The 12,936-nt window shown below is 52.9% G+C and overlaps 4 protein-coding genes across 4 annotated transcripts; 2 read left to right on the forward strand and 2 right to left on the reverse strand.

The window, feature by feature from the left end:
* Positions 1-544: 544 nt before the first annotated feature.
* INS49_004330 (uncharacterized protein) lies at positions 545-2,570 on the forward strand (the record flags this gene model as incomplete). Its single annotated transcript, XM_043165119.1, has 3 exons — positions 545-612; positions 664-1,373; positions 1,423-2,570. The coding sequence occupies 3 exons, from the start codon at positions 545-547 to the stop codon at positions 2,568-2,570; spliced, it is 1,926 nt and encodes a 641-aa protein (XP_043018769.1).
* Positions 2,571-4,188: 1,618 nt separating this feature from the next.
* INS49_004331 (uncharacterized protein) lies at positions 4,189-5,762 on the forward strand (the record flags this gene model as incomplete). The annotated part of the gene is made up of 7 exons (XM_043165120.1): positions 4,189-4,218; positions 4,288-4,554; positions 4,672-4,708; positions 4,765-5,215; positions 5,291-5,358; positions 5,420-5,594; positions 5,726-5,762. The coding sequence occupies 7 exons, from the start codon at positions 4,189-4,191 to the stop codon at positions 5,760-5,762; spliced, it is 1,065 nt and encodes a 354-aa protein (XP_043018770.1).
* A 517-nt stretch (positions 5,763-6,279) lies between these two features.
* On the reverse strand, positions 6,280-9,677 carry INS49_004332 (uncharacterized protein; the record flags this gene model as incomplete). The annotated part of the gene is made up of 6 exons (XM_043165121.1): positions 6,280-7,922; positions 7,986-8,148; positions 8,232-8,518; positions 8,582-8,693; positions 8,771-9,438; positions 9,554-9,677. 6 exons carry the CDS (start codon positions 9,675-9,677, stop codon positions 6,280-6,282), a joined length of 2,997 nt encoding a protein of 998 aa, XP_043018771.1.
* A 1,019-nt stretch (positions 9,678-10,696) lies between these two features.
* On the reverse strand, positions 10,697-12,396 carry INS49_004333 (uncharacterized protein; the record flags this gene model as incomplete). Its single annotated transcript, XM_043165122.1, has 3 exons — positions 10,697-11,592; positions 11,648-12,071; positions 12,133-12,396. The coding sequence occupies 3 exons, from the start codon at positions 12,394-12,396 to the stop codon at positions 10,697-10,699; spliced, it is 1,584 nt and encodes a 527-aa protein (XP_043018772.1).
* Positions 12,397-12,936: the final 540 nt, after the last annotated feature.

A 12,936-nucleotide genomic window follows, 5' to 3' on the forward strand; every position in this document is an offset into this window, starting at 1 on the left:
ACCTGAGTACCCAGATACTTGGGTCAAGTGTGCGTTGCCAGAGTGGTACGAGGCCTTACAAGCGTTCCTTACGTGAGGTGACCTAGCAATCAGTACCTAGGTACCAAATTGCCAGCTCGTGCAACGGAAAGGTTGTGTCGGCGCTAGTTTGATGCTCAATGGGATGAAAGCTGCTGGGCCTACTGAGAGAAAGTGCACCAGAGCTGTCAAGGGACTTCAGTTTCTCACTGGAGAGTGCTCCCAGAACTCGGCGGCCGTTTGTTCACTTTCAGCTGATATGACATCCGATCTGAACCCCTTTCCCCAGCTAGGTCGTCCTCTCTTTCGTTTGTCTTCCCGTACCCTTCTTTCTCGTTACTTCGTGAGCCCCACTCCTGCTGAGACAACTGCCATAATCCTCCGCTGTGTGCCACCAGTCAACAGAGTTCAAAAGGCTCCTTGTTATTCTCAACCTCAACTTCTGTCCAGATAATCACAAGACCAGAACAGAAGCCGCCCCCAGAACGACTGCTTGAGCGCGTCTGAGCCACCGGCCAATGCGAAGATGGAGGATGCTCTGCAGCACAGCCCTCAGGCAAAACAGCTCGTTGTCGGGTTGGACTTTGGAACGACGTACGTACAACCTACAAGCATTGTAATTTGACATACTAACCAGAGCCCCAGCTTCTCTGGTGTTGCCTGGCAGGAGCATTATCCGCAGACCAAGCACATGAGCGAAGGCGAAACCCCCACTGTTCGTTCCTGGCCGAGCTCTCACGGCCCAGATCAAGATGAGAGCAAGGCACCGTCGAGACTCTTTTACGATGATCAAGGCAAAGTCACGGCGTGGGGCTACGAGACCACTGATGCCGATGGGATTAATATGGAGTGGTTCAAGCTTGCCATCGTGGCCGACAAAGACCTTCCCTCCTACCTCCGGAACTCCGCGAAGCTCAAAGAGACGAGAGAACACTTGCGCGGCCTGGGAATCAGCGCAACTCAGGTCATCGAGCAGTACATTGGCAAAGTCTGGACTCATTCGCAGGGCGAGATCAGGAATGGCATCGGAGACCGAGACTCCAAATCCATGCCCATCCACGTCGTCATCACGATTCCGGCCATCTGGGGAAACCAGGCCATTCAGATGATGAAGGATGCCGCAGCTTCCAGCATTCTTCAGTCGCGCTCTGCAGGGCTTACGACTTACGAGTTCATCTCAGAGCCGGAGGCAGCTGTGCAAGCCTATGCACAGAAGCTCCAACTGAAGCTCGATGAGAACGACATTGTCATGGTTGCAGACATGGGTGGTGGAACCGCCGATATCATATCCTACCAGAAGGTGGGCAAGGGCGAAAAGTCGTTTTTGGAGCTGAAAGAGGCTGCTCCAGGCGAAGGTAAGCGCATGAAGTAAAGCTTTCGCCGGCCGTAGCTGATCAGGATCAGGCGATCTCTGCGGAGCCATATTTGTGGACGAGGCATTCGAGAAGCTCCTTTTGAACAGACTTCCGGCCAAGCACAAGAATCTCAAAACCAACGGACCCGGCGCTTGGAGAAGGATTCTTTCCGAGCAGTGGCAGCACCACATCAAGCGGAGCTTCAAATGGGTGGGAACCGGCAAAGTGTGGCCTGTCATCCTTTCCAACGCCAACCCCAATGTTGACGTCGTGCTCCTGCATGAGAACGAGATCCGGGACGTCTTCGAGGGCTCGGTGATGCCCAGAACCATCGACCTCATCAAACGGCAGGTCGAGCGAGTCAAGAAGGCACATGATGGCAAGGGCCCACGCATCATTCTACCTGTTGGCGGATTCGGGCGCTGTCCTTACGTGCTTCAGAGATTGCGAGAGGAGTTTGAGGGCAGCAGTGTTGCTTCCAAAAGCACCAAGAACGATGGAAACAAAAAGCAGAAACTCGATTCCGCTGGAATCGAGATTCATAGCGATACGGGCGAAATGCCATGGACGGCAGTTTGCCGGGGCGCGTGTCAGTTCGGCATGCGTGCACAGCTGAACAATCGTCTTGTGAAGAGCCGATCGTCGAGGATTAGTGTTGGTTTCATTCAGAACGAACCAGGTTCCGCCGAGGAGGGCGGTATCTGGATGCCTGACTTCGATTGCTACATGATCCCGAACTTCATGAGATGGGTGGTCAAGAAGGCATGTCTCACGATTCCCCTTTCGCCCGTGTCCATTCTGCCGTGTTGTACTGACTCCTCTCCACGTAAGCAGGGTGATTTGATAAGCACCGACCAGAAATCGACAATGGCCATGTACCTCGCCTTCGACCGAGGCGGAAAAGGAAACCACTCCGAACGATCGATCTTTTACGCACATGATGGCGATTCGCCCCCTGAGCGGTTCGGAGGAAAGGAGACCTTCCGGGAATACGGGGCCATGACGATCACGGCCCCAAAGCCGATCGAGCAACTCCCCGTCGAGGACTCTGACAGCGGTGGACGACGGGTTTTTGAGTACAACCTGCAGATTGAGATTGTGGGTGGCTCGGTGCAAATCACTGCTACCTCTGCCGATCCTGGTGATGGCGGCAAGGAAGTGGGAAAATTGGTCTTGCCTAAGCTTGAGACGATGTAGATGTCTGGGTCAACCAGGACGTTCTCCTATTTGGCTTAGGAGCTTACCTGCATCATCACGACGGCAGGTTCCTCGTTGCATCCTAGAATGGGACAGAAGACTCCGAGATGAAAGTTGCCAGTTCAGAAGAGGACGGGTAGTCCTTTATCAACCAGAAATGGGTTACGTGCGAATTGAGCATAGCAGGAAAGTGATCAACAGTGCATTCATCTCTCCGTTCTACTGGTATGATATCCTTCGTGTCTGGAACCCGCCTTTGTTGATAACCCACGGGTTTCGAACATAGTATATCGTAATGAGCTCAAGAATTAGGAAAACGGCCCTTCCGTGAAAATGACCGGACCCAAAAGCAAGACCGAACTGCTCTTCTGGACATCATTTCTATGTGTGTCAGGACGGAACGAATGACAATGGAACGCAGCACAATCTTGACGCGTTCAACCCCAACTCTACTTCCATGTAGACGGCTGTATTGGGGCGAACAACTGCTCGACCGAAGTTGTAGTCCGGCAGATTGGCTCATCGCTCCCCAAGCCGGCATTGTCGCACCCAGCCATGTTATGATGTCTCGCATGAGCCAAAGATACAGACAGGGTTGCAGAGGTATGAAGTGGTAACATGCGCCGGCATTATCGTTCTCCGTGGAATTCTGCAAAGGCAGGAGCCAGTAGTTTTGCTCCAGCCGGATGGAATGTCCTTGCGCTTGCACGAACACCGCGGCCCGTCCGTCAAAGTTCAATTGAGCTTAGATCCTCGACGTTAGTCGCATGTGTGTTATTTCTTAGCGCCGTTCTTTGTGGGACAGCTTGCCACCAGGCCATCGCTTTGATGCGCATGGATTCCAGACGGCGCCTAGCAGCTAGCAGATCTTCTCTTTAGCCTTGTTCTTCCCTGAACGGACTGCGTTGCTGAAGATCTCCAATAAAAGATATGGCGCTGAATCTAGTAGAGTTCTTCTTGGTTCTGGCTCCTGGCCCCAAGACACTAAGATGTGAAGAGACAGCCAGCTCGAGAGTCGTGTCGTCACCTCATGCCAAACCCCTTGGGCTGCAGGTCGAACCAGTGTTGATTCTCATCACTAGGGCGATGTTACCCGGCCGGAACCAGAACAGTAAACTACCTAGGTAGAGTTGATGTGTAGCCAAACCACAAGGGAGGCCGGGGAAATTGATAGCCCTGCTCAAATTCCGTCCTTTACTGTACTGACCGGATCCAGGATTCCCACAAAGGTATTATTATCGGAAACTAATAACAAAGAAGAGCCTATATAAAACAGGATTGGAGGTCATATACCTTTTGGCGCTTCAAATGGACGCGGGCAGCTATGGTTACACAGACGTCCAGACCAGCCAACTATCGTGGCCGGGGTACAGGCCCTGACAAGGTTGCGTTTTCGGACCAACCGACAGGATCATGCCCCAAATATCTGACCAGTCAGTCCGGCCCGAGAGTAGTCCTGTGTCAAAGCGATCGATGGCGCTAAAGGAACTGAGACAACGTAGCTCGATATAAGCCCAACTGGCCACGCTCCTATTCAACGACATTTCCAACGACCCTGGACAGATCTTAGTCAGACTCATCGTTCAATCTTTGTCGATCTGGTGCGCTATCCGCCACGATGAACCTCACAGGTATCCCAGAATGCGGTGTGAGTACCTCTCACCTCAATCACTGCATACCTTGTCTTGCCTGATCACATAATGACAGACCTGAGCAGGTAAAATGCCTGATCTCCGCCCTCTCTCAGTCATCATGCCTCCCCAGCGACGATTCGTGTCTCTGTGCCGACCAGGTCTATATTGACTTTGTCAACTCATGCGTCCTAGGAAACTGCTCAGTGAAGGAGCAGTTGACCACACAAAGAGTAACCTCTCTGGGCTGCGGCGTCACATTTAACGACACGACTGGGAGTCTGAAGTTACTACACTATCTCCTTTTCGCGTCACAGACAATCTTCTTTATCCTCCGTATGGCCTCACGAGTTGTGAGAATGGTGCCATGGGGTCTTGATGACACAACCATCGTGATATCTTGGGCATGTTCTCTTCTCCCACGCCTACGTATATTCCACCCGTTGGATACCATTGCTGACCATTCACAGGTTTTTACCGTAGGGTTCCTCGCAAGTGGAATAGCAGGTGCGGTTGCTTACATTTCTGGTGTCGCAGAGGGGTTACTGACCATCCCAACACAGAGGCGGAACTCGGCGCTGGAAAGCCATACTGGACATTTGAATTCTGGAAGATCACGGCCACACTCAAGGTCTACTTCATATGCGAGGTCCTCTACACCCTGACGCTGGGAATAATCAAGATTTCGATCTGCTTCCTCTACATACGAATATTCTCGGATTCGACCTTGAGAAGGGTACTATGGGGTACTCAGATCTTCAACAGCTTGCTTATCGTGGCTTTCCTTTGTGCCGACTTTGGCGAGTGCGTGCCGCTAAGTTACTTTTGGGATGCATGGGACAAGGAGCATTCTGGTAGCTGCTTCGATATCAACGCCATGGCCTACGCCCATTCAGCCATAAACATCGCCCTGGACGTCTGGATGCTTATCCTGCCAGCTACTCAGGTTTGGAGGCTGAACATGTCGTTTAAGAAGAAGCTTGACGTCTCGGCGATGTTTGCCGTAGGAATCTTGTAAGCCTTTCAGCATAATCACGCCCAGGAAACGATCTAAGAGGGATTTACGTTGGCTGATCACTCGTCTTACAGTCTGACGGCTGTCAGTATCATCCGCCTCACGACACTGACTGAATTTGGCAAGAATCCTGCCGATAACAGTAAGACTATTGCCTTCCCCCTGGTGGCGCTCACATAAGAGTTACTAAAACCTCTTTGCAGCAAGCTACTACCCCGTAGCCGTCTGGACTGTCGTCGAGCTTACCGTCGGAATGATCGTTGCAAGTCTTCCAGCAACTCGCATCATCGTCGTAAAGTACGGCACGAGTTTACTCGAGGCTACCATCAGATCATCCAGGAGGACCGAGTCTCAGACTTTACCTTCATACAAGAAGAGGTCCGTCACCACCAGCAACAGCAGCAGCTGGAGCAGGTCAGGAAGAAGATTAAAGTTACCAATGATGTCCTTCGGCGGCCGTGGGTTGATGGCCAGCATGTGGAGGGAATTGCCCGCGAATGAAGCCTCAGGCTACGACCTTTCGCCGAGGAGCAAGCTTCCAACTGAGCGGATTCCTGAAGTAGCACTTGACAAAAGAAGCGTGTTAATGAAAACAAGAGAAGAGGAAGGAAATTCATAATATAATCTAGATTTTTCTGAGGAAAACAGACAATGTTGAAGAACAGATAATATAAAGATACTTACAATGCCTTCTGATCAAGTTGGAAAATTCGAATGCAACGAACGTACGTCACATCTCACCACATGCGCATAGTCACTCTAAGCTGATCAGTTTTAATTCACCATCAGTGTAGAATCAGAGGTAAGTCCTGGATTATACCTCGAGGACTATTAATACTATAGTAGTCAACATGTTGGTATCACTCATAACTTCGACTGTGCCCCGGTCCAGAAACACCAATGTTACCTAGGTGCATGTGTAATTTTGGAATAATAATCTAGATAGAAATTGAACATGGGCTGAAGCCATAGCCCTGGGTAGAGATAAGGCCCAAAGATAATGTCTCAATAGACATATGCCAAGATCTTGACATGGAGAAATTCTTTCAGTATACTATTGCACCTATTCCTCCGCCCCAATACTACCTTGCTTCACTCGGTTAGTGATATCTCTAATCACGTAGATCTCTCCGTACAGGTCCGTCACCGAGATAAACAACCTCACAGCGTCCAATATTTCCCGACCCAGCCTGTTGCCACCGCCAACGTCCCCCTCCAGCCTCGCCATCGCCGCCTCCATCCCCTGTCGCTCGTACTCCGCAATCCACATGAGTTGCGTCTTACTAGCCTCCAAATCTGTATCGAGTCCGCCGCGCTCCCCATCGTGGTGGAAATCAGCGAAATCAATAGAGTTGAGATTGCCCTCGCTGTGGTCCCGCGAAACACTCGCGTGGTCATTGTACATGCGGCACATGCTGGCTAGGTGCCGGCACAGGTCCTCGGCCACATATGCCGTTTTGGCAGAGTGCCCGTAGAGATCGAAGGGAGAAGCCCGAGGTGTCGTGGAGCCGACGAGGCAGTTGAAGAAGACGAAGGCGCACGGGCAAGACGTGTGGTCGGCCGACGTGCTGCGTACCCAGTTGTAGAACGTCCTGCCCGTCATCGACGGACGGAGCCGCCCATTTTGCCGTTTCCCGGATGCAGTGCCACTGGCAGCGCCGTTCCACGCGTGGTTGGACCCGTGCCCAAGCCCGTCGGGCCGAGGACAGCCCATCTTCCCGTCTTCTCGCTGGACGGCTCGCAGCGTCTTGTTGTCCTCGGCCTGCTCAAGGTGGGCGAGCAAGAATGCCTCCACCTCTCCCGTCAGGCGCGTTTGGAGGTGCAGCGGGCTCCTCACCACGGATGGGTGGCATATGACATGCGAGATAAACTTGCGCAGCACCAGTTCTGCGTCCACAAGCGCAGTGGAGGGCTCAGTGTCGGCGGCGAGCTCTCTGCGTTTCACACCATCCTCCCTTTGCGAGTCATCTCTTTGCCGATCTAGGATAGGACGCGCCTGCTCACCGCGGACCACGCGCATGACCAAATCCCTCACTTGATCCAGCTGTGTGCCCAGGTCCTGTTCCACCACCCCTTCCATGTATTCGTCCGCTTGGTACACCAGCATGGAGAAAAGCATCATGTCGTACAGCACCTTCGGGCTGGCAGCCCTGCCGCCGTGCAGCGCGCCGCATGCCGTCCAGGTGAGCGGTACAAATATGAGGTACTTGTCCTTAGCCGTCTTGTCCGCGTCCCCATTGCTGCGTCCGTTGCCATCCGCGCCGTTCTTGCGCGGCGGCGCGGGGAACACGTCATGCTTGTGTCTCTCGAGGTCGCGCAGCGCGTATGTCGCTTGCAGCTCGGCGGCGCGGAGAAGACTGGGTGCCAGCTGAGAGGGGCCCAGGAGAGGCGTGTGGGCCATCAGCGTGCCTGCCTTCCGCATCGCGGTGAGGACTTTAGGGTTAGGGAGCACTTGTGACGGGTATTGTGTGGGTGTTTCTCTCTCTCGCTGCTGAGGGAGCGAGACGTGCATCGCGGCCTGGCAGTAGACCTCGGAGAGGAGGGGCGAGGCATAGGTGACTTTCTCGATCCAGATATATTTTCCTTTGGCCCATTCACTGTGACCGGATGCCTGCAGATAAGATTTTGCCCGGTCAACGCAGGGCTCAATTCCGTATAGGTCGAGCTCGTCACTTAGCCATGGAAGGTGTGCGAGCGACGATAGGGCTAGGATGGCATAAGCTGTCAGCTCGCACATACCCTCCCAAGAGCCCCCTTCCTCTTGAGTACTAAGAATTTTGATTAGCACCTGGATAGATGCAAATGGGACGTGTTCATTGAAGAGTATGGGGCATTGCGACGAAATCTCTCTGAGAAGATCCGTGTTGTAGACACTGTAGAGGTGCTCAAGCGCCTGAGATAAAAGCATCATGGAATAAAGTTGAGAGCGATGCTGCATATTTCTTGTTAGTCTCTCTGCCTGTATCGACCTCTTATGCATCATTTGCACGTGGTAAAGTGAAGGTCATGGCGTACCCATTTGTCCATGATCTGGGCTGTAAAAATGCGGCCACTGAGGAATTGCACCGTCTTGATAATCTGCGAGGTATATGGCAGAGGATCCTCGAGCATAAGGAGACATATCAGGACGTTGCAGTTGGTGCTGAAGCTCGAGTTCCTTTCTCCCTGATACGTCAAAAAGTGTTCGTCACCCTCGAACGTCGCGAGGAGTGGCCCAATGTCGACGTCCGTCTTTCCTAGGTATCTCAGGGCCAGGATAGCTTTTGCTGTATCATCCGCATCTGGGACGGACGTATCTGGAGCTGCAATAATTGTGTATTAGCGACGTGAAATGTATATGTATTTGTCCAAGAAATCTCTCTTACTGAAGCCAACACGTCCCTGGCCTTCGGACAAGGCGCGCTCTAAAACTGCTCGCAGAGCTGCTGAATATTCTTCTTCTAGCGGAATGCCAGCATGAGCAAGTGTTGTGACGGTCTATCGAGTGAACACATGTCAGCGGCCTGATTTTATACCCTGAGCGATTTGAGTTTTCAACGAATTGAACAACTTACCCACGAAACCTCAAACATAGTAGTAGGCCAAGCACAAGGCAAACCGCCCCTGCCATGTCCAGTTCCTTGACGCAAAACAGTCCTCAAATAACTTTCAGCGTCATCGTCCCATTCGGAGGCATGCATGAGATATGCAGCTGTCGATGACGGCGAGTTCAACATGGACCCATTGGGCTCGAGCCGGCAGCGGATCCGGTCGAAGTCAATATGCCCAATCAGCGACTCCAGAGAGTGCAGCAGGGTGGACGGCCTCTGATAAATGGAATCTCCCGATGACGAGAGGCGTTTCTGCTTCTCTCGGAACACTGCATTAAGTTGTGGCAAGCACGGGGATGCAACAGCCACCCCGTCTGCAGCGAGGAGGTTGATATGCTGCGTGATTAACATTTCAAAACCTACTTGATCGCATGATGATACATCATACTGCTCCAGTAAGACCTCGAGGGCTTTCTGGGCTTTCTTGCAGCGAATTTCTAAGTCTTCATTGGCACAATTCCACGACAAGTGTCTTCGGAGAGCCAGTAGAGCTGCGGCTGTGTTGAGAATCCCGTCCGCCACTGTGGCGTAGGATGGCCAGTCTCCGTTACTGGATTGCTGCTGCAGGATATAATCGAAACTTTCCGGGAGCCACTGTCCAGAACCGACTGGCTTCTCGATCATGGCAAGCCCTGACGCCAATTAGAAAAGAAATCAAAAAGGTGAGAACCCCGGATGGGGCAAAAACCACATTGAGTTTCCACACTGAAGATAGCTCCTGCCGCCTCTTGCCTACTAATGACTTACATGCAGTGTCATAGATGGATGTAGACATTGAACCATAACCTTCTCCTGAGGAACAGGCCCCAGCGAGGGTCGCAAGTAGAAGACCCGGGCCAGAAGGGCCCATTCCATTCTTCTCTGGTGCCATTCTTACTCGACAACCGTTTGACTGCGTTGCTGCATAAGTTCAAGTCTGAAAAAGAGAACAACAAAGTGTGGTGGCAACTTAACGTCCAACGACGTAATACTGCAAAACAAATATTCGCACAAGCCCGGGACCTTTTTACACTGCTCCTTTTAGCTAAGCATTTCCTTGTGAAATGCCGCATCATGAAAAATACCAGGAGTTGTCCCGTGACTGACAGGACTGCACAGGTCGAAGCAGCCCCTCGTTCCAAGCCAGTGCCAATCCATGGTGCACAGTGAGGGCCCCCCTGGCCGCTGCCCGTTCGTGCAGCTGTTGGGTTGCATTCCCGTGCTTCTGGCCGAGCAACCTCCGCCTTCCTTCTGCACGACTCTGCTGATTTGTTTAGGTTCCACATATGTGATAAGATTAGCTTACAGCAGACGATCACAGCATTTCAAATTGCATACATGTGCAGACATGCGCCTTCGATCAATGAGGCGCGACGATGCTCGGGTGGGGCCGCCAACGTGCATTCTAAACCAACCTTTTCGAGTAGGCCCGAGTATTCCTGCCCTGTGTACCTTCTACTTAGCGCTAGTTTATTCTACTTTCTACGGGGTGTTCTACGCATGTCGGCACAGATTTCGGAAGGATTCCGTACCAAAGATCGAGGAAATCGGGAAAAATGTTTCTACAATGTGTTGTGGCAAATAACTATCGGGAACTTTTAGAATCCCGGCTGGCGTTGCACCGAGAACAAACTGTCAGAACCGAGGTCCAATCTTGAGATTTGACTTCACTTTCATCTCGATCCAAGGGTCTGCTATTGTGGAATTGGAGACGAAATTAGAACTCTCGCTGATAAGAAATCAGACAGCATGTAAATCTCAGCGTTGAGGACCCTACCTGAGGAAAGATCCAGCAGCGATATGTCCGACCTGGGATATTGACGAGGACTTTCGAAGAACATTGATGGAAGCAGTGAGATCTTGGTATATTCTACCTATTCTACTTTTCCGCCTCCTAATGCCTTCGCCATCTCAAAAACGAATACCAAGGTCCTCCTTTCTCCGCCGTACGGAGAGTCTCCCAAAAGGATGGAACAGAATGAACTCGTGCATCATAGCATTAGGCGGCCGCTTCCCATTCGGGAATTTGAACTCATACTCGTCGAGGAGCTTAACCAGCAGAACCTTCGCAGTCATGCTGGCAAAGAACCGGCCCGGACACGCCCAGCGGCCCGAACCCCAGGTTAGAAGCAACGGGTCGACGTGACGGAACGGCTGCGCGCGGTGGCTCGCCAGGTCGGCGTCGTAGAAGCGCCGGCCCCTATAAGCCTCCGGGTCCTCGAACACCCCCGGGTCCATGGACTTGTGGTGTGCGCCGACGGCGATCGTCTGGCCCTTCCTGAGGCGCAGCCCGTCGGACAGCGTGTAGTCCTCGCCGACGACGCGGCCGTAGAGCAGCATGGCGCTCGGCGCGAGGCGGCTGCTCTCCTTCATGGCGGACTCGAGCTTGTCCAGCCCGTTGAAGGCGGCCTGGTCCCAGACGCCGCCGCACCTCGCGTGCTGGGCGCGGATCTCCTCGCGGACCTCCTCCAGGAGCCAGGGGTGAGCTACCAGGTCGCATATGGTCTCGACCACGAAGTTGGCCGTGCTGTAGGTGCCGCCGGCAGTGAGGGTGCCGGTGAGGCGGGCGAGGGACCATGGGTCCTTCTGCAGGGCCGACCGCGCGTCTTTGACCATCCAGGAGATCATGTCGGGGTTTGTTGGGAGGCCTTCGTCGGATTCCTTCATGCGTTGTTTGACCAATGGAACGATGCGGTCCTCTATGACCTTCCAGCCACTCTCGAGGTACCATTTTTGGGGGAGGAGCCACACCAGATACGGCTGAAGAAATGTGGGGATCCAGCGCATGATAAAGACAATGGTGAATACTGGCGGCACATCAATTAGCTCAAGTCTGGGTTGTTCTGCGGTGATATTACGTACGGTGCTTCGTGTGCTCGTGGCATAATCGCACCATTTCGGGGTCATCACAGGTCGGTGGCCCGTATAACACCAAAGAAACAACCTCGCTGACACACTTCACCACAGTGTCGAGGGGGTCTATGACGGTCCACGGAGCCTCAGGGTCCTGGGGAAGCAGGCGCTCCAGCGCTCGGCAAGCACGCTGGCCCGTCGGTTCCAGCAGATCTGGCAATGCTGGGCTGATCCGGCTAAGTAATATCTTGACGTGATAGCTCGTGCGCCGCACAATATCAATGCCAGTCAGGTGGCCGAGCATTGTTAGTGCGTGCCATTGCCTCGAGCTAATGACCTCGACGGGGAGTTTGTTCAGCTCTGGAATGTGGTCGGCCGAGAGGACGATGACATCGGTGTCGCCGCGGGCCAGCCTGTACGGACTACCCCCGAACTGCATTTATATATTAGCATTGGAATTTCTCAAAAGTGTTGAAGACTAATTCTGGTCCTACCTTTTGATGGGCGTTGTCCAGTATTTTCCTAGCGCGAACAGCCCATCGCAGCCGTGCCAGAGCATGTGGTTCCCTGGAGAAATACCGATTGACCACTGGGAGTGCGTCATTGTACGTCTTGTCGTGACTGAAGCAATACAATAGTGGCAGGGCGACAAGAAACAGCGCGACCAAAAGGCCAGGGCCGGAGACGCCATGGGCTGGGATGCTCACATCCTCCCATGTGGCGCTGGCATTCAAGTTTTGTTCGGGAGCCATGTCCATTCCTGCAAAGGAGTTTGATGCCTGCACAGGGGGGGGAAATATTGTGAGGGAAAACGATGGAATAATGAGCATTTAGGAAGTCGCTAAGACATTTTGATGCTTGGCATGTCGCAAAAACCTGGCCACTCCCATGATCTCGAAATCGATTGCGCGACAACGGCGTCTGTCACTGCAAGCCCAGAACTCGAAGGATCCGCCACACTCTCTTGTTGTGGAACATTAGATATCAACCCTGTCGTGTCACCAACATGCAACGGGCTGCAGTGTGCTTGGCTGCAGGTTGGGAGGATGTGCAATAATCCCGGTACCAGTTCTGTGAACCGAGGTTCCTTCTACATCAGGAATTGGCCGGAGCGACTTTGCTAGAGATCGCCAACGTCTGTGTTCGCGTCGGCGTGCCGCAACTCCGCGAGTTGCTGAATAATTATCCAATAAGGTTCCAGACCTTCTGGTCATCCCACAATGCGTTCCAGGGCAAATTCCTACTTATCTTTCCATGACCCTTCGGCCGTCGGGGAAATCTCACTCACTGTGCGCAAT

The sequence above is a fragment of the Diaporthe citri genome (genome assembly GCF_014595645.1).
Source record: "Diaporthe citri strain NFHF-8-4 chromosome Unknown scaffold_11, whole genome shotgun sequence".
In the NCBI taxonomy this organism is placed as follows: domain Eukaryota; kingdom Fungi; phylum Ascomycota; class Sordariomycetes; order Diaporthales; family Diaporthaceae; genus Diaporthe; species Diaporthe citri.